The 22,177-nt window shown below is 34.7% G+C and overlaps 1 protein-coding gene, 2 long non-coding RNA genes and 1 other non-coding gene across 5 annotated transcripts; 1 reads left to right on the top strand and 3 right to left on the bottom strand.

Annotated features, from left to right (window-relative positions):
- Nucleotides 1-211: 211 nt before the first annotated feature.
- On the top strand, nt 212-283 carry TRNAD-GUC. Its single transcript has one exon. It is a non-coding gene; the product is annotated as a tRNA-Asp (tRNA).
- A 3,588-nt stretch (nt 284-3,871) lies between these two features.
- LOC110702751 lies at nt 3,872-6,193 on the bottom strand. 2 transcript variants are annotated; one of them, XR_002507576.1, is made up of 6 exons: nt 5,875-6,183; nt 5,631-5,717; nt 5,489-5,550; nt 5,067-5,188; nt 4,271-4,383; nt 3,872-4,085 (listed from the first exon to the last, which is right to left on the bottom strand). It is a non-coding gene; the product is annotated as an uncharacterized LOC110702751 (long non-coding RNA). The 2 variants fall into 2 exon arrangements; XR_002507575.1 differs by having other exon boundaries at nt 4,271-5,188; nt 5,875-6,193.
- Nucleotides 6,194-6,230: 37 nt separating this feature from the next.
- On the bottom strand, nt 6,231-10,789 carry LOC110702800. Its single transcript, XM_021880546.1, has 8 exons — nt 10,586-10,789; nt 10,338-10,527; nt 10,022-10,158; nt 9,874-9,892; nt 9,441-9,771; nt 8,268-9,345; nt 7,361-8,158; nt 6,231-7,004 (listed from the first exon to the last, which is right to left on the bottom strand). Exons 1-8 carry the CDS (start codon nt 10,787-10,789, stop codon nt 6,231-6,233), a joined length of 3,531 nt encoding a protein of 1,176 aa, XP_021736238.1.
- An 8,020-nt stretch (nt 10,790-18,809) lies between these two features.
- Nucleotides 18,810-21,225, bottom strand: LOC110702738. Its single transcript, XR_002507561.1, has 4 exons — nt 20,258-21,225; nt 20,134-20,172; nt 19,992-20,039; nt 18,810-19,019 (listed from the first exon to the last, which is right to left on the bottom strand). It is a non-coding gene; the product is annotated as an uncharacterized LOC110702738 (long non-coding RNA).
- Between the last annotated feature and the right edge of the window lie 952 nt (nt 21,226-22,177).

Here is a 22,177-nt window from a genome sequence, read left to right as displayed (position 1 = left end):
CATCATCATTTTTCCCCTAAAATTTAAATTAATTCTGACCCTAATCCAAAAAACTACTCAAATCCCAATTAAATTGAACGAAAACCCAAAAAAAAAGAAGAAATCTTTTTGGCAGAAGAGTGAGAAAGAGAGGAAATGGAGGAGAGAGAAAGAGGAAGAAGGTATATTATGGAGGAAATGTTTACATACTATAAATTAGTCAATCAACAAAGTCGTTGTAGTATAGTGGTAAGTATTCCCGCCTGTCACGCGGGTGACCCGGGTTCGATCCCCGGCAACGGCGATTTTTTTAATGTAAGTTTCACTCCCCCCCAATAAAAGTGGATGCGGCTGCTAATTTTTAACATAAGATTGCGTTCTCATCATAATGTTAATTAAACTTTGTTAAATTTAAAAAAATAAATAAAAAAATAAATAAAAAACAATCGCTACTCCTCTGCTGATTCAATCTTACGAGCATGAGCATGTGTTATTTATTTATTTTTTTCTGTACTAGTAGTGGTAGTTTATTGTATGACAGCATAAAATTTGTTTAAAAAAAAATATATTATCCAAATTTATTAGTTAAGTGATAAGCTGATAACTAATAAAGTTATTAATCTAACCTCTACTTAGGCCCTTTTCACCTTTAAAAAATATATATTAACTAAAAATAATTTCAGTTCAGTAAAAAATAATTTCAGTTCAGAAGAAATATAATATAGAATCAGTAAAAATAACAGTTCAGTAAAAATAATTTAATAAGGTAAAGAGAACGGAGTCTTACACTAGCTGAGCGGGTCCACAAGTTATCAATATTATATTTTGGTCATTGTATTATCATTGTTTGTAGGTTCATCATGTATTTATGGACGTTATTCCCTTGAGTATCCGTTCTATTCTAATTTCTCATGAATTAACTTATCTATTTAGTAAGAAATACAAAGAAGGTTTTTTTTTTTTTTTTTTGGAAATAATCACCCCTCAAATCACCCTATTTTGAAATAACAATTTTTTTTTTCGAATATTCAAAAATAACCACCCTATACAAAAATAAAGTTAGAATTCACCACCCATTTCCTGAGTCCAACCAATTTTCCGTCAATTAGGCCCACCTAAAGGTTATATTTTTTCATTCTATACACTCAGAGCCTCAAATCTTTTTTGCTTAATTCATTTTCACCATAAACGGTCATAAAAAATTAAAAAAATAATTTTAAAAAAAATCTCTAAATTCTCTTAAATTCTTCTGCAAATCAACACAATAAACAACGAAAGCCTATCAAGAATAAATCAACGAAGCTAATTCGAACAGTTGGAGCCGGGAAACATGTAATTGATTAACAACCCATATCTTTCCTTAGTTGCCCTAATTAATGAGTAACAATCTAGTTGTTGTTGTTCGAGTAATTTTTGCTAAGTATATGTTCAATTATTGACTCAATTGTTTAATTGTTGTATGCGACGGGGAAATTCACCCAAAATGGAGAACCAAGGTTTGAGAAAATGAAAAATGAAGTGACGAAAATGAATCGAAGCTCTGAGTATATAAAATGAAAAAATAGCTGTTAGCTGGGCCCACTTGACGGAAAATTGGTCAAGCTCATGCAATGGGTGGTGAATCCTAATTTTTTTTTTTTTTTTTAATGGGTGGTCTTTTTAAATATTTGAAAAAAAGGATGGTTATTTCAATATAGGGTGATTTGAGGGTGGTTATTTCAAAAAACTCCTACAAAGATTTTGAGCATAAAAAATACGTATATTATTATTCATATAGATGACCCTAGGCTTCTTGCACAATGTTAAGCTATAAATGATTAATGTTGCTAAAATATGCATTTAGATCATCATGGCTTTAGTGATTAGAGAACAATGTTTATATTTTACTCTGTATAACTTATGATTAATATCATCTATATATACTTAGTTGCATTAATTGCTTACTTAAGCACAAAAAGTCCAACATGATAGAATATGGATGATTACAGAAAATTGTATTTAAACATGTAATCGTGTTACCATAAGAAAATATTACATTTAAAGATTCACAGGACTATGCATCTATCATCTATTAAGAACTGTAGTATACTTTCCTAAAAAAATTTAAAAAAAAAAAAAAAAACAAAAACAAAAAACTGTAGTATACAGTTATACACCGTACTGAAAAAAAAGTTTTGATTAAAGGAAGTTCTATAATAATTGAAACTTAGGGATCTACAGTTTATATAATTCTATTCTAGTAAGGATATTTATTTATTCTAGTACAAAATTGCTTAGAAATGCTTCTTCAGTTCTTTCAGTAAAAATTCCCATTCAAGGGGAAAGAATACTCATCTCATGGCATGCACATAAGGTTTCTTTGTGGATTTCTGGTGTATCCTCTGGTTTATGTATTGCAGCTATACTTTACATCAACTGTCAACCGTCAACCTTAAATACTTGCTGTCAACTATAAATTTTGAGCTCGAATTTACCTGCGGGATAAAACCACTTGTATTAAATTGTTGATAGCTTCTTGTTTACTATAAGCAGCTTGTTAAACATCTTACGATCTCACCTTATCTTCAAGGGTAGCTCTAAATTCACTATCGAGCACTGAAATATCAGACTCCTAGAGACTTTTCGACACCAGTTTTGGAAGTTTCTTCATCTTCAGAGCTCCATCTGGAGAGCCTGTTCCCAGTATAGGAAATTATAGAATATCGTGACACCAATACAGCCACAAAAGGTACTTTAAATCAACAAAAATATAACATGATCTCTACTGCCCAAAGATCACAGTACTCAACATTATCTTATGATATTCAGGATGGGATCTAAAAGTGACCCGATTAGATCAATGATATAATGATGCATGATTTATCATTTATGAATAAATAGAAGAGTCAAGGGAGAGGCTGGACTCAAAAGATCCTGTATCTTTGATTTATCTTGAAGCTTCCTAAAATTTAGACTCAGTAGTTTCACATTGATACCGAATACTTAATCATCTAATATTTCGCATGAAATACCCTCTCCTGCTTGGAGATGTTATGCGGACAACCCTTGCATGCCATATTTTATCTGCCCTTAAGATGATGACGATATGCTTTGTTCACCTGCTTATGTGACTTTGTATCCTGGGAAAAAAATTGATTCTCTAAATTGTCATCGATTGTAAAGTAAACCACTTTCCTGTACATATAACCTTTATGTTGTAACAAATATAATACATGAGTAATCAAGTTTTAAATATAATGGACAGAAGATAAGCTGGGTGATTCAGAAGTGAGTAAGACATGATACAGTCTGGTGGTATTATAGCATAAATTGATATGGAGATAGTAATTTGACAAATTGGAAATGCTATAAATTATGCTTCTTCTCACAAGTGTAAACTAATTCTTCCTCGCTATAATCAGATGCAGAAATACATCAATTTTTAATTCTTTGCTTCCCTCAAAATCCCATCTATAAAATTGTCTTCATACAATGAAACCGAAAATAAACTCAAAATTGGCTCAAATTACGCAAGTCAGGTCGTTTTCTTAAGGACATGGGACGACTATCTTTCTAAACTATAAGAAACCTTTGTCACTACAAGAAATAAGATCAAAGAGGGCGACTTTTAAATCGCCCTGAAGTCGCCCTCTTAGCATCGTTGTATTAGCTTCGCAGGGCAATTTAGATGTTTCGCCCTCTTTGACCGATTCAAGCAGGGCAACTAGTTTTTTCGCCCTATGAAATCAACTCAAACAGGACACCTTAGTCGTCCTCTTTGTCAGTTATCAAGAAGGGCAAAGCAAAAAAAAATCGCCCTGTTTGTTAATTTTTTTTTTTTTAATTTTTTTTTTAAAAAAATAGTTCTCTAGTACAGGGCATATTATAATATAGAAATAAGTAATACAATAAATTATATAATTATGTAATCAACATTATTTATTAGCAAAAAGTATATTACAATGCAAGAGAATGGTCTTTACAACAAACATGCTACTTGTACAACAAACATAATTACGCTAACATATTGCACAACTACAATATAATTATCACTCCATCGCTAGTGAAGCTGAAATTTATGGTTTGAGTGTCCTTGGACTTGTCTTCACTTGTCTTCCACATTAGAGCTGCAATTAATCATCAGAATTTAGTTTTACTCTTCAATTGAATTATTCCAGTAATGTTGTTACTCCATTTTCAGAAGGAATCAAAGAATCGAAAGTTTAACAGAAGAGGGTAAATAGTGAAAGAAAAAAATAAAAATGCTATAGGTTATTAATACATACAAAAGCATCAGAAATTCAGATCTGACCTTGCCCAACAAGTATTGCAGTCTTGCAGAATAGATGTCTACAAAGTTATCTGTTCAAAGTTATCCCACAAAGTAATCTGTCCAACAAAACTCAAGCTCATGCAGCTCATAGCCTGCATAGGAGGTTTTCAACAATGAAAAAGTTACTGACTCCCAGAAAAGTTAACAGATAATAAATATTCAGAACAAACATTCATATTGCATAAACATCAATAAAACCAATAAGATAGCATACAACATTCGCCATAACCTAGCAAATTCTTCAACGATAGCATCAGGTCTTAGACAGTGTAAAGTCAGATGAAAAGGCGCATGACAAATACTATATATACATATTAATTAACATTTCCTTAGACTAATAGTTACAACTTTCATAGACAAAAGAACAGAATTTAAAATAATCAAGGAATAAGATGAAATATTATGAACTCTTGCAGTAATCAAATAATCTTGCACGTAAATGAAGAACTTTCTAGCACGCCTTTTTTCGAAAAGCCCCATCAAAGGAGATTTCAGAGCCTCAACATCTTTAGCAGGCACCTTGGAGTAGCTTTGCGGCATAGATTGCAGTTAATGGTGTTTGTTCTGCACTCTTCAAAACAATTGTATACCTGCATGCTAAGGTAGGCACAACCTTCCACACAAACATGAATATAGGGAAATTCAATGGGAAATTCCACAAAAACTAAAGACACTTCATCTCATTAGATAAACACACATTGGTGAATTAGACCTTCGTGAAATAAAAAAAAAAAAAAGAGGCAATGCTAACACCTTAGCCTGTTTCAACACTCACCTGCGTAATATCTCATTAGACCAACACACATTGGTAATTCGGCTTTAGCAGCTTGATCATATGGCTTGCCATTGTCCCAAGTCTCAAGGGCAGCTATCTCATCAGTATGCTACTCAACGACTCTAGAGCAGTTGAACATATAATACTTTAGCCAGTTCAGAAATTGCAATTACACACATCAATTTTCAAATTCCAAGACCAATATTAACAAGAAATATGCTGCTTAAAATTTGAATTGTTAAAGTCAACCAAACTGATAGAAAATTGGTCATTCATAACCAATTTTTTTGATAAAAGCAGATTCACAATTATAAAAAAAAAAAATAAAAAATAATGCAGCTGAACAAATCTCAGATTATAGACATGTATAATGAAAAATATAAACAACTAATTAAAAAAACAACAAATTATTCAAATAATACCAGAATTTAGCGACTTGACTAAGGAATTTGAGCAGTGAACCAAACTAATTGTGCTTCAAACCCTAAATTAAATATAATGAGACAATTAATTAGCAGTAAATCCTAGATTGTGAAATTGAAATTTGATAATTTAACACATTACCTAAGAAGGTGCTTCAATAGAGGAAATTGCTTCAGCAGAGGAAAAAGCTCAGAGGCTGCTTCAATGGAGGAGAAAGCTCAGAACTCGCTGCAATCACGACAATCGAAAGCTTAACTACATAAATTTCGCATAATTTGCAACAAATTTCGAATCCTAACAACAATTTATAAAAATTCAAACAAATTAACAAGTGGTAAACCCTAGATTTTGAAATTTATATATTTGATAATTTAAGAAATACTACCTGGAGGAGCTACTTCAATTGGAGGACAAAGCTCAGAAGCTGCTTCAATGGAGAAGAAAGCTCGAAAATCGCTTCAATGGAGAAGAAAGCTCAAAATCCGCTTCAATGGAGAATACGAAGTATGAATGCTCATATCGTGAGGAGAGAGAAAGATTTTACTCGTACAATTTTATATTTTTGGGTTTGTCTTACTCCGTTGGGTTTTACTGAGTATTCGTCTTTGTTATTTGTGCGAGAAAGGAGCCAAAGAAGACAAATTTTTACGTACAATTCGTCGTCCTTTTTTTTATCAAGGAGGGCGATTATTAAGGTTGCCTTTTTTTTTTTTTTTTTTTTTGACAAAGAGAACTAAGAAACTAAAAACGAAAATAAATAAAATGACGACTACAAGCTAACTTTGTCAGGTGATGAGCATAACCAACTTCTTCTCTAGAGACCTTTTGAATCTGAAACCTTTGAAGACCCGCAATAATCTGCCGAATTTCCCGTAAAATCCAAATGTTCGAAATAGAAGCCGAAGACTGACCCCCAATCAAAGTCAAGATTGACATGCAATCCGTACAAAATCTCACACTAGTATAGCTCCTTTCCCTAACCTGCCGCAAACCAAGAAGGCAGGCAAACAATTCAGAATGAAGAGCCGAAGAAGCAAAGCCCGCTTGGGCTCCTCCCCCTACAACCGGAGAAGATAAGTCAGAAGATAAAAACCATCCCATGCCAGCACGTTGATCCTTGGCATTCCAAGAGCCATCATAAGTAAGACAAATGTCAAACTGAACAGACGGAACACCCAAATGTAGATCGTGCAAACAAGAAACACCAAACCCCGGAGGGCAAGAAGGAAGCAAACAATCAGACAATTCTTTAGCCTCTTTACTCCTAGACAACCATGAGGCAATCATAACATAAATCCCAGCAAGAGAGCAAACCTCCGAACGAAATCTAAGATTATTCCTAGCTAACCAAATAGCCCAGAAGAAAGCAAGGATCTCATCTAAACCATGCCAATCCTTAGCAGCCACAAAGCCACTAATGGAATCAGTAAACCATGCACTAAAATCTCGATCCAAGGGCAAAGTCCGAATTACCTCAAGATGGTGAGAAGAACGAACTAAGCTAGTGAACTCACACTGTTGGAAAATGTGAGAGATTGTTTCACAATGTTGATGACAAAACCCACACGTGGCATTAATAGGAACACCTTTCGAGACTAAGACAGCCGCCGTGGGAAGACCGTTATGTAATATTTTCCAAACAAAAATCTTCCATTTTGGTAAAATCGGAAGACCCCAAAAAATTTTCCACCAATGAGGAATGATAGTTACATTTAAAGCTCGAATCATCCCATTGTGATTAAAATATTAGCATACGCAGATTTAGTAGTAAAAGAACCATCCCGTGTAAATTTCCAATACACAAAATCATCCATTTTTTCATGTGGTCTCTCCAAACCCAAGATGGAATCCGCAATAATAGGAGGAAAAACCTGTCGAATACGAGTACTATCCCAAGCATGAGAACCAGGATCAATTATTTGTGATACCACAGTAGGAAGATCATCCGAAGGAATGGCATCCTTGAAACGAACAGAAACCCCCGGAACCCAATCATCATCAGTAATATTGACCTGGGAACCAGAACCCACCTTCCATATCACACCATGAGAAAGAACACAAGCCCCTTCCAACAAGCTCCTACATCCCCAAGAAGGACGAGAAGGCAAACTAGAAGCTTTATAGTTTACAAGACGAGGATACCGAGCACGGTAAATCCTTGAAACTAAAAGTTGTGGATTATGAATTAAACGCCACATTTGCTTAGCTAGCAAAGCCGAATTAAAAGAAGGCACATGACGGATGCCCAGACCTCCTAATCCTCGAAGAAGATAAAGAGAGGCAGAAGGAGTTAAAGCCAAACCCCTAGAAGAACTGTTGTTTTTCCACCAAAAGCGAGAAAGCAGACGGCCAATCTGGTCAGAAATAGTCACCGGCAATTTAAACACCGAAAGCACATGATTTAAAGAAGCTATGACCACCGTATTAATAAGGACTAACTTGGCTGCTTCCGGAAGATGCCGAGAACCAAAAGCAGACAACTTTTGCGTCACCTTATCCACCAGGGATTGAAATTGATGACATTTAGCACGTCCTAAATCCACAGGGAGACCCAAATAAGAACCCAGTGATTTTTTAGTTTGCATATGCAATGCAGAGCTTAAAAAATCACGATAATCTTCCGGAGTATTCGAACTGAACTTAACAAATGACTTTTGAACATTAACCATCTGGCCCGAAATAGAACAAAACCGATCAATAACGTCCAAAAGGTGAGAACACGCAGAAGGATTAACCCGGAAGAAAAGCAATATCATCAGCAAAAAATAAATGAGAGACCGAAGGAGCTCGCCTGGAAATGCGCACACCTTGAAATAAACCATTTCCCTCAGCCTGTCGTAACATTAAAGAGAAAATTTCCATACAAAGCACAAACAAATAAGGAGATAACAGATCTCCCTGACGCAAGCCGCAAGCCGGACGGAGAACAGAAGAAGGCTTGCCATTGATAAGAATCTGGTAGGAAACCGTAGAAACACACTGCTTAATTAGTTGGATCCAGTAAGGAGGAAAACCAAAAGCCTTAAGTACATCCCAGAGAAACTCCCAATTAACTCTATCATAAGCCTTGTTCATATCCAATTTCAAGGCAGCAGAACAAATCTTGGAAGTAGAAGAATTCATATAGGATAACATTTCATGAGCTATAAGACTGTTATCAGACATTAGCCGACCCGGGACAAAGGCAGATTGAGACTCTGAGATCAAGATAGGTAAAATCTTCCGTAATCGAGCCGTCATGCACTTCGCAATACACTTATACAAAACATTACATAGGCCAAACGGGCGAAACTGCGAAGGGTTATCAGGGTGGTCTACCTTTGGCAAAAGAACCAAAAAAGTCCGGTTCCAATCTTTAAGCATATAACCTCGAGCAAAAAAGTACTGAATTGCAGAGGTAACTTGCTTACCAACAGTCGACCAGTGAGATTTGAAGAAAGCAGCCGTAAAACCATCCGGTCCAGGAGATTTATCATTTCCTATATGAAAGATTGCATCCTTTATCTCGGCTGCAGAAAATGGGACTATCAGCTGCTGCTGATGAAGAGAAGACAACACAGGAATATCTAGATTCTCCCAAAGATCTGGAATATTAGAAGATGGATTTTTCTGACAATTATATAAATCCGAGAAGTGCTGAAACAGAAGATTCTCAATTCCCATGGGGTCAGAAATCCAATTTCCATGAGTATCCTTTAGACTAAAAATTTTATTACGACGACGCCAGTCTTGAACTGAAGAAAATAGCAGGTGTGAATTAGTTTCACCAAAAGCATCCCATCTCACTTTAGAACTTTGTTTGCAATAAAGAAATAAATTATGAGCCTGAGAAATTTTCTGATCAGGAAGTGAGAGCCTGTAGACAAAGAATTTACAGACAGTGCTTGCGAACCCACAGAATCCTGTAAATCTTTCCAGTCAATACCCCAATTCCTTTTATGCTCCACACACCATCTCAGCGTTTTATGCCTAAGATGCATCAATTTTTGGGAAAGAACAAACATTTGTGATCCTAAAAGATTAATATCCCAAGCTGAATTTATCAATAAGGATATTTCTCGAATATCTAAACACCAATTTTCAATACGATAAGGGGTTTTCCTAGAAAAGTGAGGACTTGATTCCTTTAAAACAATAGCCGCATGATCCGAAAAGAGGATGGTTTGGTGAATTATCATAGCATCTGGATAAGACTCTAGCCAGGAGCAGGAAGCATATCCTTTATCAAGTCGTTCAAAGGTAGGGTTTCCTAATTGACCATTAGTCCAAGTAAAAGGAGATCCTGTAAAAGGAATGTCAACTAAACCCACAACTATTTTACAGTCTAAAAAACTCATAACGACCAGGGATAGATGGAGTTCCCCCTAATTTATCAGCTAAATACTCCACTTAGTTGAAATTGCCTAATAAAACAACATCAGGGTAAAGGTTTAAAATTTGTAAGAGTTCATCCCAAACCAAAGAACGCAAAGAAACATGAGGCGACCCGTACACAAACACTACATATCTTATTGCTTGACCAGGAACTACACCTTACAAAAGATAACATGAAGCGAAATTGAAACAGGAACTACAGAAACCGGAGCAAACCAAAAAACCACCAAACCCCCGCTTAGACCTAAAGCATCTGAACCACAAAACCCATCAAAAGCTAAGCTAGATAATTTATCTACAACAACATTTACAGGAACTAAAGTTTCTATTAAGAACATGATGTCGATCCCAAAAGAGCGGACTAGAGAAGACACATATGGAACTTTAGGGGAGTCCGCAGTACCTAGGCCCCTACAGTTCCAGGCTGCCACATTCATGGTGGTTGTGGTGGCCCAGAACGGGGAGCCACCTCACCCTCAGAAGAAGAACTAGCTAATGAACCACCACCCTTAGGATCACCCCTACGTTTCTTGAAAGGTTCGAGACAAGCTAAAATTGCCGAGTTTGTATCACCAACAATCAACGGAGGAATAGCAGATTCATGAGAAGTGGTCGTGCGTTTACGAGAGCAACCCTCTTTAACCCAAGACCACATTTTATCACCCTGTTTTGCCAATTTAAGACATAAAGGCTTCTTACCCTTGTTTTTTTCCCATTTTAACCGAATCAGTAGAAGTTGGTGAAGGAGGAGTTGAGGGCCGCGGAGAAATTGGTGGAGAACAGTCCATCGGCACCGGCAAATCAGAATCCACCATCAAATCTTGCTCAGAAGATCCCTGGGTAATTGCAAGAGGTTCATTGGAATATTGAACTATACCCGAAGACGAATCCGCCATATAACCAGAATCCGCCCCTCGGTTTCCCATAGCTTCCCATGAAAACTCTTGAACCGGAGAAGGGATTGGACGAGGAGAAGACGGAGTGTTCTGTGAGGAGCCTCGCAATTGTTTAATTCACCCTTGTTGTTTGATCAAAGAGGGCGAATTTATTGTATCTCCCTTATTGATCAAATATAAGACAACGACTTGTTTTTCGCCCTCTTTGATAACAATAAAATAGGGCGAGTTACGTATGCCCTACTTGATGGTTTATAAGAAGGAAAAATTCAAATTGCCCTCTTTGCCAAAATAAAGTCGCCCTCCTTGAACATTTTTCTTGTAGTGTGTTTACTATCCTTCTACTTTGTTAACTATTAGAAACCTTTGTTACTACAAGATCTTGACGGTTCCAAGTGCCCTCCCTATAAGTTTTTGCACTGCTGAATGTAACTAAAACATAATACGAAGTACATTATACTGCACTATCTATTTGCTAAACAAATTTCTTCCTGTATAAAATCCAACAATTTTATATTGGAAAAATTAGAAAAAATAATCCCAACTTTCATGGATTTTGCTACAATAATCCCAACTTAAATTATTCTAGAATAATCCGAACTTTGGGGGTTATTATTTTTCTTCAATCCCAAATACCGGTTACCGGTTGAATGGGTTTTTTTTGTTTTTTTTTGTTAAAGTTGACACGTGTCACAACTTGAATGGTTAAAAAAATAAAACAAAAAAAAGAAGCAAAAGTAAAAAAAAATAAAATAAAATAACCCATCCAACCCCTCCCAATTCCGGCCACTAGCAAAATCCCAACAACCACCCCCGTCGCCGCTGATTCCCCTTCCCCTTTCGCCGTTGATTCCCCCTCCCTCTCTTTTTCGTTTTCTCGTTTTCCGGTGACATTCGAAAATCCTTGAAACCTCTTCCTCCACTCGAAACACCCTTAAAACCACCTCCCCCACTCTCTAAAACCACCAAAAACGCCTCCACCACCATTGAAAACCCTAGCCACAAGGATTTCGAGGTGGTTCGAGGAACGATCTGGGATTTTTGAAAGTGGGGAGGGGTTTAATTGGTGGTTTCGTGGGGGAATGGGGGTGGAGGTGGGTCGCAACGACAGCACCAGGGGTTTAGGGGGATAGTGGCGCACTGTTGGGGCAAGGGAAGGGATGGGTACGTGCGGCCGGCGGTGGCAGGTAGTGGTGGTGGGGGGGGGGGTTACGGTGTTCAGGTAGGGGATATAAGGGTTTTCTTTTTCTTTTTAAATAATTTTTATTTTATTTTTCTTTTTATGGACCAATTGAAGCTTGACATGTGGCACATAACCTGCTATAACCAATTGAAGAAAATGAAGACCCCCAAAGTTCAGATTATTCCAGAATAAATGAAAGTTGGGATTATTCCACCAAAATTCATGAAAATTGGGAGTTTTTTTTCTAATTTTTCCTTTTATGTTTTCTTCTCACAAAACCCTACTACTGTGGCACGATGACCTTTCTTCCCTATTTCTTCTATAGCATCATCAAGAGAAAAAAAAAAGATTTCTTGAAAGATCAGAATATACTGAAAAACAACAATGTGCAGAATTTCCAACTACACAATCAACCGTTACCAAATACACATTATAATTAGATTATAGAAAAAATTGCTCCCATTAATCTGTACTTTGCCTCGTCCGCCGAAAATAATCCCAACTTTCGTTTATTATCTATTGCACCCAATTTTAGGGGGTATTAATTTCTATTGCACCCAACAGGTCATCCAACCTGATGTAACAGGTTACCTAGACACTGTCAACACGTGATAGGTCAAAACAAATTTAGAAAAAAAGAAAAAAAAAACAAATTTTTTTTTTAAAAAAACCTGCCAAACCCAACCCCCCACCCCTATCCCGGAAAACACTACATCACCACCCCCAACCCCGCCGGAAAGTCGCGCCCACCCCTGAAAACCCCTCCCCCGCTGCTGGAAACCGCCGCCCAGCCACCCCTTCCCTTTCCCCACCCCCGAAAACCCCTCCCCAGCAGCCCAGCCACCCTCGAAAACCCCTCCTCCCCCTCGAAAACCCCTCCCCAGCAGCTTCCGTTTCCGACAGGAGGGTGGTCGTTTCCGCCCCCTCCGATTCTTCCTCTTCCTCTGATCGCCCCCTTCCTCCCTCTGATTCGCCCTCTTTCCTGCCTTCCTCCCTCCGATTTCGCCCTCTTCCCCTTCGTTTCCATCCACCCCCTTCCTCTTCGATTTCCGACCTCGATCGGCTTCGTCGGCCCATTCTGGAGCTTTACCCTTCGATTTTCGCCCTTCCCCTCCGATTTCCGGCTGCTGCTTGGTGGCCGGTGCTCGGGGGCAAACGGGGATGGCCGGTGCTCCGGGGGAAACGGGGTGGTTTTGTTTTGTTTTTTTTTTAATTAATTTTTAAGTTTTGATTTTTTAATTTTTTTTTTACTTTTGAACCAATCTGATTGCGACACGTGTGCAATTAATCACAAGTCAGCAAAATTTACCTCTTCAACCGGTTTCAAGTCATTTGGGTGCAATAGAAATTAATACCCCCTAAAGTTGGGTGCAATAGATAATAAACGAAAGTTGGGAATATTTTCGGCGGACGAGGGAAAGTTCAGATTAATGGGAGCAATTTTTCCTAGATTATATGCATGGAGGTCAATTTAGACCGGGTTTACTTTTATTATTTGTATTACTCAAGTTCAGAGGGGATAATCACACACACTCTCTCTCTCTCTCTCTCTCTCTTATGTTTTTACAAAAATTCACAAAGTGAATCCTATGTGTCCCTCCTCTTTTCAGAAAGTACTCTAAAATGGTATCCTTGGGCTTCGTATCGAGTTATGTCAATAAAACCTATGACCGATGCAATCAGATCAATACATAATCTTCTTCTTCTTCTTCTTCTTCTTCTTCTTCTTCTTCTTCTTCTTCTTCTTCTTCTTCTTCTTCTTCTTCTTCTTCTTCGCCTTGAACGCCTTAATCCCATTGTGAATAACGGATTAAATACTCACTTCCAAATTGAAAAAAAAGACTAAACCTATCATTATAAACTAATCACCAAAAGCTACATAATTCTATATTTCTATGTCTACTACATTTCAATAAAACTCATCATATATACATAAATTCAAATATAATCAGCTCTAATATTATAATTATCCAACAAAATAATCTTATCAATAGAAAAGGAAAAAAAGGTCACAGTGACCACAAGATAGCAATAAGAAAATCTTTAAATTTAAAGAAATGTTCTAAATACAATAATGCTCTTGCTGAAGGAATTCAGTATTATAAAGCCTATGACTAAACAAAGCATTTACTGGGAAAACTATACCTCTCATAGGGATAATTATTTAAAGGAAAAGAAGCCTATTCCGGCTCGGCAAGGCAAATGTGAACAGGCCCTAAGTTACTAAACAAGTGTAGCTTTCATGACGCTTTGTTTTACATCGTTTGATTATCACTGACCTACATATACTGATGTCTCATTAAGTCATTATGATTCCATTTGGTTCCTTAAGCATCATATGGAGATCACTTAATTGATTATTCAGCAATATTTTCACTAAGCTTTTGTGTTCATCTTATAGGTAGAATTTATTATGAAACATGCAATCCAGCGAAATATTAAAGGATCTGTCAAACTCCATAAGATAAAATAATTGATCACATAAGAAAACAATAGAGAATGAAAGCATCGACTTACCCTGAAAACCAAGAAGTCTAGGAAAAACAGGTATCTATTTGAGCATCAGGGGAAAGGAAACCTGGAATCAGCAATGGTGTAGGAAGAATAGGTTATCTAACACCAGGTCTCCAGGTTGCATAAGGCAATGCCAATTTGAAAAGCACCTTGGTCACTAAGGTGCTCCTTGATTCTCTGATTAATCAAACTTTGTATTTGTTTCTCCTCAAATTGTTGATTGTATATCCATACATTTTCCCAAAATCAAATTCAAATAACCGTCACAAATAATTTGCCGGAACTAATCAAAATCATAGGTTATTCACTTAAGAATTTTGCACTACCTGAATCAAATTTTGAAATTTAGGTATTTGCTCGATGGGCAGTCTACTTGTATTGGAATCAACCGGGGATAAAGCTTTCCCCTGTGGACTCTGACATTCGCAAACCACTCCAAAAATAATACAAAATGTTGAGGGGTGGATAAAAATATTGATGGGATAGAGATGTAAAGTTTTTTCCTGGACACTCCAAAGTAGAGAGGATTTAAAATATTAGCTTAATAATCATGCGCAAAGCTCAATGGATTTTATCTAGTTCGATGTTCAAGACTCAATAACTCCAACCCTAAGAGCAAAAGAAGAAACCTTAAGAGCTAACATACATCAATTTAACTCTAGCATAGAAATTAAAAAACAAGAATAAAATAATGCAGAGATCTAAAATACTAATCATGAAAAACCCGTACCTAAATATGAAAATATGTTTAGGATTTTCTGACCCATATTAGAACTCCTAAAGCTTAAGACATCATTTGCACAAGTTACATCTTCCTCAAACATACCTCATGATAACTTCATCTTCAGTGTGTCAGACACAGGTTTGAAAAAATTGTCAATCAATTCGAACTAAGGAAATTTTGACTTTTACCACCTTCAAATAACCACTTATTTGAATTTACCACCTCCAAAAAAAAAAGATTTACTAAACCACCAACAAAATTTCCAAAAATTCGATTTTACCACCAACTAACGGATTCCGTCCACGAATTCGTTAGTAGGGCTCTTTTTGACGTTTCTTCTTCATCTTCCCCGATCTTCCGTGTAAACTAACCAGCAATGAAATCAACTACCTCGATTGGTCGGAATTTCGTGTGGGACTAACGAGGGGCCGGAATTTGGTGTGTGGGTTAGGGAGGTGGTCGGAGTTAGGTGGTAGTTAGGGTTTTAGGAGTGCGAAATTTGGTAGTAGCTAGGGTTTTTAGAGTGGTCGAAATTAGAATGGGCTTTATGGGTGGTCGGAATTTGGTGGCTAGGCGTTAATACCCAAAACCAAAACTAACACCCAAAAACTGAGAAGACAAATCACCAACAACAGGAATACAAATCAAGGATAATCAACATTTCTACAAACCAAAGCAATTAATCCATTACAACACCCACAAATCGAAACCTCAAAACCAGAAAAAGAACTAGGTAAATCAAACCTCGTTAAATCGTTATCAACATCAAGCTCAGAACCCCACTTCAATCGCGTCGATTCCAGGTGACTTCCATAGTTGAGGATAAGAAGCCGACGGTCAGAGGGGAGAGAATGAGCGAGATGAAGTCCGATAAATGGGTGTTGCTGATTAAGGAATGCCAAGCCTTGGAAACGCATTTGAAGCGAAGTAGTGATTTAGTGGGTAATCGGGTAAGAATGGAGGTGATTAACTCCATTGGAAGAGACGCCATTGTTATGGATTTCGAGAAAACAGAGCAAAAATAAATAAAAATTGGTGGAAAGGGGGTCGAAATCGGTGTGGTGGTTGTGGCTGTGCAATGCGGTGGTAGTGGTTAGGGGGTGGGGCTGGTCATAGCGGTTAGGTGGTGGGGGCTGGTACCGACTAGGTGGTGGGGGCTGGTCGTAGCGGTTAGGTGGTAGGGATGGTCGTAGCCGGTCCGGCGGTGGGGGTCCCGACGGTGGCAACAACCACCGGTTGATTGATGGGGACATTTATTTATTTATTTTTTTGTTATTTTTTTTAAATTACCCAATAATATGGCGACACGTGTGCAAGGTAGGCCCCACTAACAGATTTATGGGCGGAATCCGTTAGTTGGAGGTGATTGGTGGTAAAACTGATGTTTTATTTATTTATGAGGTAATAAAGTAAATCTTTTTTTTATGGTGGTAAATTCAATAAAATCGTTAATTGAAGTTGGTAAAAATCAAAATTTCCTTATATTACTATGAAATATTTTGAAAAGCAATACTAAAATCCCATTTTATTTCTTACTAGCTTAAATCCCGTGCAATGCACGCCTGCACGGTTGTTAAATACTTTTGAAAATAATATTATAAAAATTATATAAATAGAATAACTCATGTATTAAAAATATGGTGTACATTAAAAACAAAAACATGCAAGAGAAAATATTTAAATTACATGTAACATTTATAATGAAAAGTTTAATATTTTTGGAAATGAATTATATTTTATATAAAACAAATATCATAATATAGGTACAATTTTTTTTTTTCTCTAAATAACAATGATTTATTTTAAGAAGGTACTTTTGGAGGGAAAATTTTTAATGCAACATTGACAAGTATCTTTTTGTATTCGCTTTTAGTATTATGTAATTGATTGCTCACAGGTTGTTTGCAAATGACAATGAATAAATTATGAGAAAAGAATAAAAGTAAACCAAAGAAAGGCCCACTAGGTTTCACACAATCCCACGTACAAATTTTTCACTACACCTAAGCTCATCTATCTCTCCCTGCACCCCCCTACGAGTACTACGTCGTTTTATACTTCAGTGCCTTTTGCATGCTTTTTTCCCCCCTTTTTATCTTCTTTCCTTGTTTAATTTTCAGTTTAGTAACTTATTTCTTTATTCAATATGTTAATTCCAGAGCTTTTATTTTCTCTCCCTCTCCTCTTTTTTTAGTGATTTCATTTTCTCTCTCCTCTTTTTTAGTTTATTTTTTTTAATCGTATTTCAATTTCTCTATGTTCCTTCGTAAAGATTTCTAGATTAGTTGATTTTGATCATGATTGTGCAATTATTTTTCCTACTAGAGTTGGATTAGATGCTTTAAAAAATCAATTTCAGTATATTTTATTGTTAAAGTTGATTAATCAATTGATTGTGTTTATTTTTCACTTTAATTTGATATTTCTATGTTTTTTTTATTGTTTTTGTTTTATTTAAGATTCGATTCCATTTTTTTTTGTTTATAATCATATTAGTTTTTATAATTTTCTATTTTGTTATTTGTTATTTTTTATAATGATTATTGTTCTTATATTTGATTGTTATTTCTTATATCGTTTTATTGATCTTATTTTATACTTTGGAACCTAACTTTATTATTTAATTTTATTTTCTTGTTATTGATATTGTCTAGTTTCTATTTTAATTTCTATTTTTTTAATTCCTGTTATGTGCATTACATGAACATTGATAGTTTCATAATTTTTGTTATTGGATTGTTTTAATCATTTTTCTGTGTTGTATTGGTACATTTATAATTAATTATAATGTTGTACACTTTTGTAATAGTAAATGATCATTTATGTTATATATTTATGTTCAGTAATCAATTTTATGTTAATTTTGTTGTATTTTCAATATATATGTGTATATGTCTATTTTAATGATAAACATTGGTTTGTATTTGTTCATATGCCTTTTAAATAGTGAACAAATTTTATTATATGTTAATGTGTAGAGTTATAAAGATGTTCAGTTATGTAATGATAAATGATCATTTATGTAGATATATATGTTTTTAATATAATAATAATATAATTGAACATTATTGATATTATATTTGTTTATTATAATTATTGCAGCCGATAGTAGAAATGCTCAAGATACTCTTATTGTTTCAAGGAATGTTCACGCTGCTTCTAGCTAGTGCTTCAACAAATGTTCAAGCTACTACAAGTGTTTCAAGAATTGTTCAAGCTACTACTAGTGTTAGTTCTAAGAAGTGTTCGAGGTGGTTTAGGACATACTTCTATTAAGTATGATAAGTTCTTAGTCTTTTTTGATACAAATGTAGCTAAGAGGTTCACTAGTAATGGTAAATGAGGGAGTACATTAGGAAACCATAGCTTTTAAATTACTACTTTCATGAGACTGCATTTTATATTTTTATCATGTAATGGATCTAAGGTTGTGTTTCTATTAAGCAATGTTTTCTTTCAACCTTAATATTGTTAGTGATGTAAATTATTTGCAAATGAACATTTCATAGATACAAAACACCGAGTTGTTAAATATGTTAAAAAAAGAAATACTAGCTATTTAACATACAATATTAAAAAAAGAAATATCAAATTCTATTAAAAAAAATAGAAATACCAAATAAAGACTCTTAAGCGAGTAAAATCTATAAGTTCTATTGAACACATATAAGAACATATATCTTTGTATAAATGAACATATATAAATTTATAAATGAACATGTAATACTACTCTTTTGTAATTTTTCTTGATAATCTTTTGTTGATCCTACATTCAGTGTTTTCTTCAAAAGCATTAGTTGAGTTGTGTATTGCATCCTCAGCTTCCTGATTTGGTCTACCTGTTGATAAAAATGAATATATAATATAATATTAATTGTTATTTAATAATATATAAATGAACGATATATTTTAAGTAAATGATCATTTGATGGACTTACATTGTTTGGGTTTAAGTCACAAATCCATTTTTTATTTTGATCACCAGTGAATTTTTCCATGTGTTTCATAATGTAAACTTCACAATTTGTGTAATCCTCATTGCCACTTTAAATGACACATCACTACAATATAGATTATATCAATTTATATGAAGAAAAAAAAAATGTTCAGTATGTATTTCATATATGTTCATATATGTATCTACAAATGAACATTATTTTTTAATATAAATGGCATATTTTTTTACAGGTAGATGCGCATATATGAATTATAAAATATGAATAGCATATCCATCTCTAAATTCCATCAAATGTTTCACTTAAAATGGTATAAAACTATAATCTAGCTTTGTTTATTATGCATTTAAAAATGTTCATATATGTATGTAAAAATGCTCATAATATTTAAAAATAATGAACATATTAATAAATGTAAATGCACATATATAAACTATTAAAAAAACATTTGAATGTATTACCAAGTTTTGTATGCATGCGTTCATAATGTTTTATACAAATCAATAACACATATTTAAAATTAAAAAAAAAATCAAATCTGAATATGTTAATAAATATATATTAACATGTAATTATAGGTAAACATGTGAATATTTTCATAATATGATATGAAAATGAACATATAGTGCTTTATAATTGTTCATTTTACCTAAGCATCCGAGACACTATTTTTACATCTGCAGCCTTAACGCTTGTATATCTTTGAAAGTGTTGGATTTACAATAGGAGATTTTTGTTCGCCGGTTTTTTTGTAGAGGTGTTTCACCATCATCTCAATTTTTACATTATAAACCATTTAATAAATTTTTTTTAATAAATTCTTGTAAATTTAAGAAGTTTGAGTAATATACTTACATTTTTGAAGAATCGTTGTTTCTGTTCTCTGAAATAGATTTCTCCAAACTGAAAAATGAAATTGAAGCAAGTAGATGTTAATTTTACTAATTATTCGAAATAATCACTTTGAAATTGATGAATTATTAACATAAATACTTACATATATACATTTTCAGTTATTAAACTATCAATTTGTTTCCTGAAACACAATCACAAATAAATTCTCAAAAAATTAGTTTTTTTTTTTTAAAAAAAAAAAAATTTATATGAACATTTATACTTACTCTTTTGATTTTCGCTACTTTTTTCGGTGAAATTTGCTTCGGTTGTTTGACTTCGTCTCTAATGTCAGCCATGGTTGAAGTTTTAAAGCTTAGATGAGAGAGATAATGGAGAGGGAAAATAAAGAGAGAACAAGATGTTTTTTTTTTTTTTTTTTTTTTGGGTATATATATTTGTGGGGTAGAGGAAATTACTGAAATTTTTTTAGGATTTTAGGGAGTAATAGTATGCTGCATTTTGTGAGGGTATAGTACTGCAGAAACTATGAAAGTAGGTAGATGGGGGAAGGGGTGTTAAACGATGTGTTTAGAGAGGGGTGTAGGGGATGATGCCTAGACTAGAGTCTAGCCATAAATAATTACGAGCTGCACTTCCACAATTAAATGAAAGTGGGTTGAAAACCCACTAACTCAACATTCCTAAAAAGAAAACAAGCAGCAGCCGCACAATTAATCAGAGGAAACCCTCAAATTTAGAGTACATCCATCCGTTGCCCTCTTTGGGTGGTCATGAAGAGAGAGAATTTCCAAAAAATATTAAAATAATAAAAGGGAGTGATTTTTGAGGGAAATGGTGCATGACCAGGTTATGGCCATGCCCATTTGTGAAGAGTGGGCAATGGATGTGTATGTGAAACTTGTCCAAGAGCTATTGGTTGATAGTTTTTTTTTATTTTATTCAATTTACATTCCTTCACGTGGGAAATTGGAGGAGGGAAGAAAGAGAAAATCAATAACCATAAAATTAGAGGGTAACTAATGGGAGGGCATGGGCATAAGTGGGTATGGGAGTTGGGCATGAATGAAGTGGAAGAGAGAGAAATTAATTAAAAATGTGATGACCACCATTGCCTTGGGCAATGGATGGCTATGCTCTTAGTTGGATGTCTATAATGTATGCTTTTGTTTTAAAATGGCAATAAATTTCATATAATATTGGGATGTAGCCTAACTATTAGGATTACCATTTTATGCCAAATAAATTGATGTTTGTCAGCCAACAGTATGAAGTTATTAATGGCCATATATGCAGGCCTTGGTGATTTCGAGCTTTACCAATACAAGGTAAACCTAATAGAAAGCGCTCCTAACATTAAGTAAATAAAGCTCCCTTCAAGCCCAAAAAAAATTAACATGTTCAGGTCTGGTTATCAGCCAAAATCTCTAATTTGCGTATTTGTATATATGGTTTGGCAGTGGCGTATCTAGGAATTCAGAAGTGTGGGTTCGGAATCATTAAAAGAAATATATAGCCCCCAAGGTCCTTTTTAATTGCAACTTTGGCGATTTTACGCTTGTTAATAAAAATTCTATAACTTAAATATCTTAGATTACATTTTTTGTTAAAATTAAAGAAAGTTGTTATCATTAAAGCATTTTTTAGATGAATTGAATCTAACAATATACCATTTGACTATACATATTTTTTCCCAACACAAGAATCACAATATATATATATATATATATTGCAATTATAAATATTGTAAAATTATAAATATTGCAATTAAAAAAGAACCTAGGTTACATGGGAATTGAACCTTTGTCTTTGAAGCAGAAAGGAAGAAAAAAAAATAAAAAGGCTAAGGAAAGAAAAATAAAGGGGGAAAAAATTAAATTAAATAGACTATAAAAAACAAAGCAGAAGAGCAATAAAAGTTAAATAAGCTAAAAGAAGAGAAGCAAAGAAGAAAAAAGGGAAAAAAAAAAGGCTTAATAGAAGAGGTTATCGAGAATCGAACCGTGGACCACCAACTGCAATGCGCGCACATGCATCAGCCCAATACCACTGAGCTCCACTATTTTCCCATTTTCATTATCATACATCAATTGTATACTTCCTCCGTTAACTATTATTTGCAACAAAGGGGTTGTTTGACAAAATTTGTTTGTGAGAGTAAAATGAAGAGAGAAAAAATTGGATGC

The sequence above is a fragment of the Chenopodium quinoa genome, unplaced genomic scaffold (assembly GCF_001683475.1).
Source record: "Chenopodium quinoa cultivar QQ74 unplaced genomic scaffold, ASM168347v1, whole genome shotgun sequence".
Taxonomy (NCBI): Eukaryota; Viridiplantae; Streptophyta; class Magnoliopsida; order Caryophyllales; family Amaranthaceae; genus Chenopodium; species Chenopodium quinoa.
The sequence above is the reverse complement of the archived record's forward strand: the minus strand, read 5'-3'. Positions and strand labels throughout refer to the sequence as shown.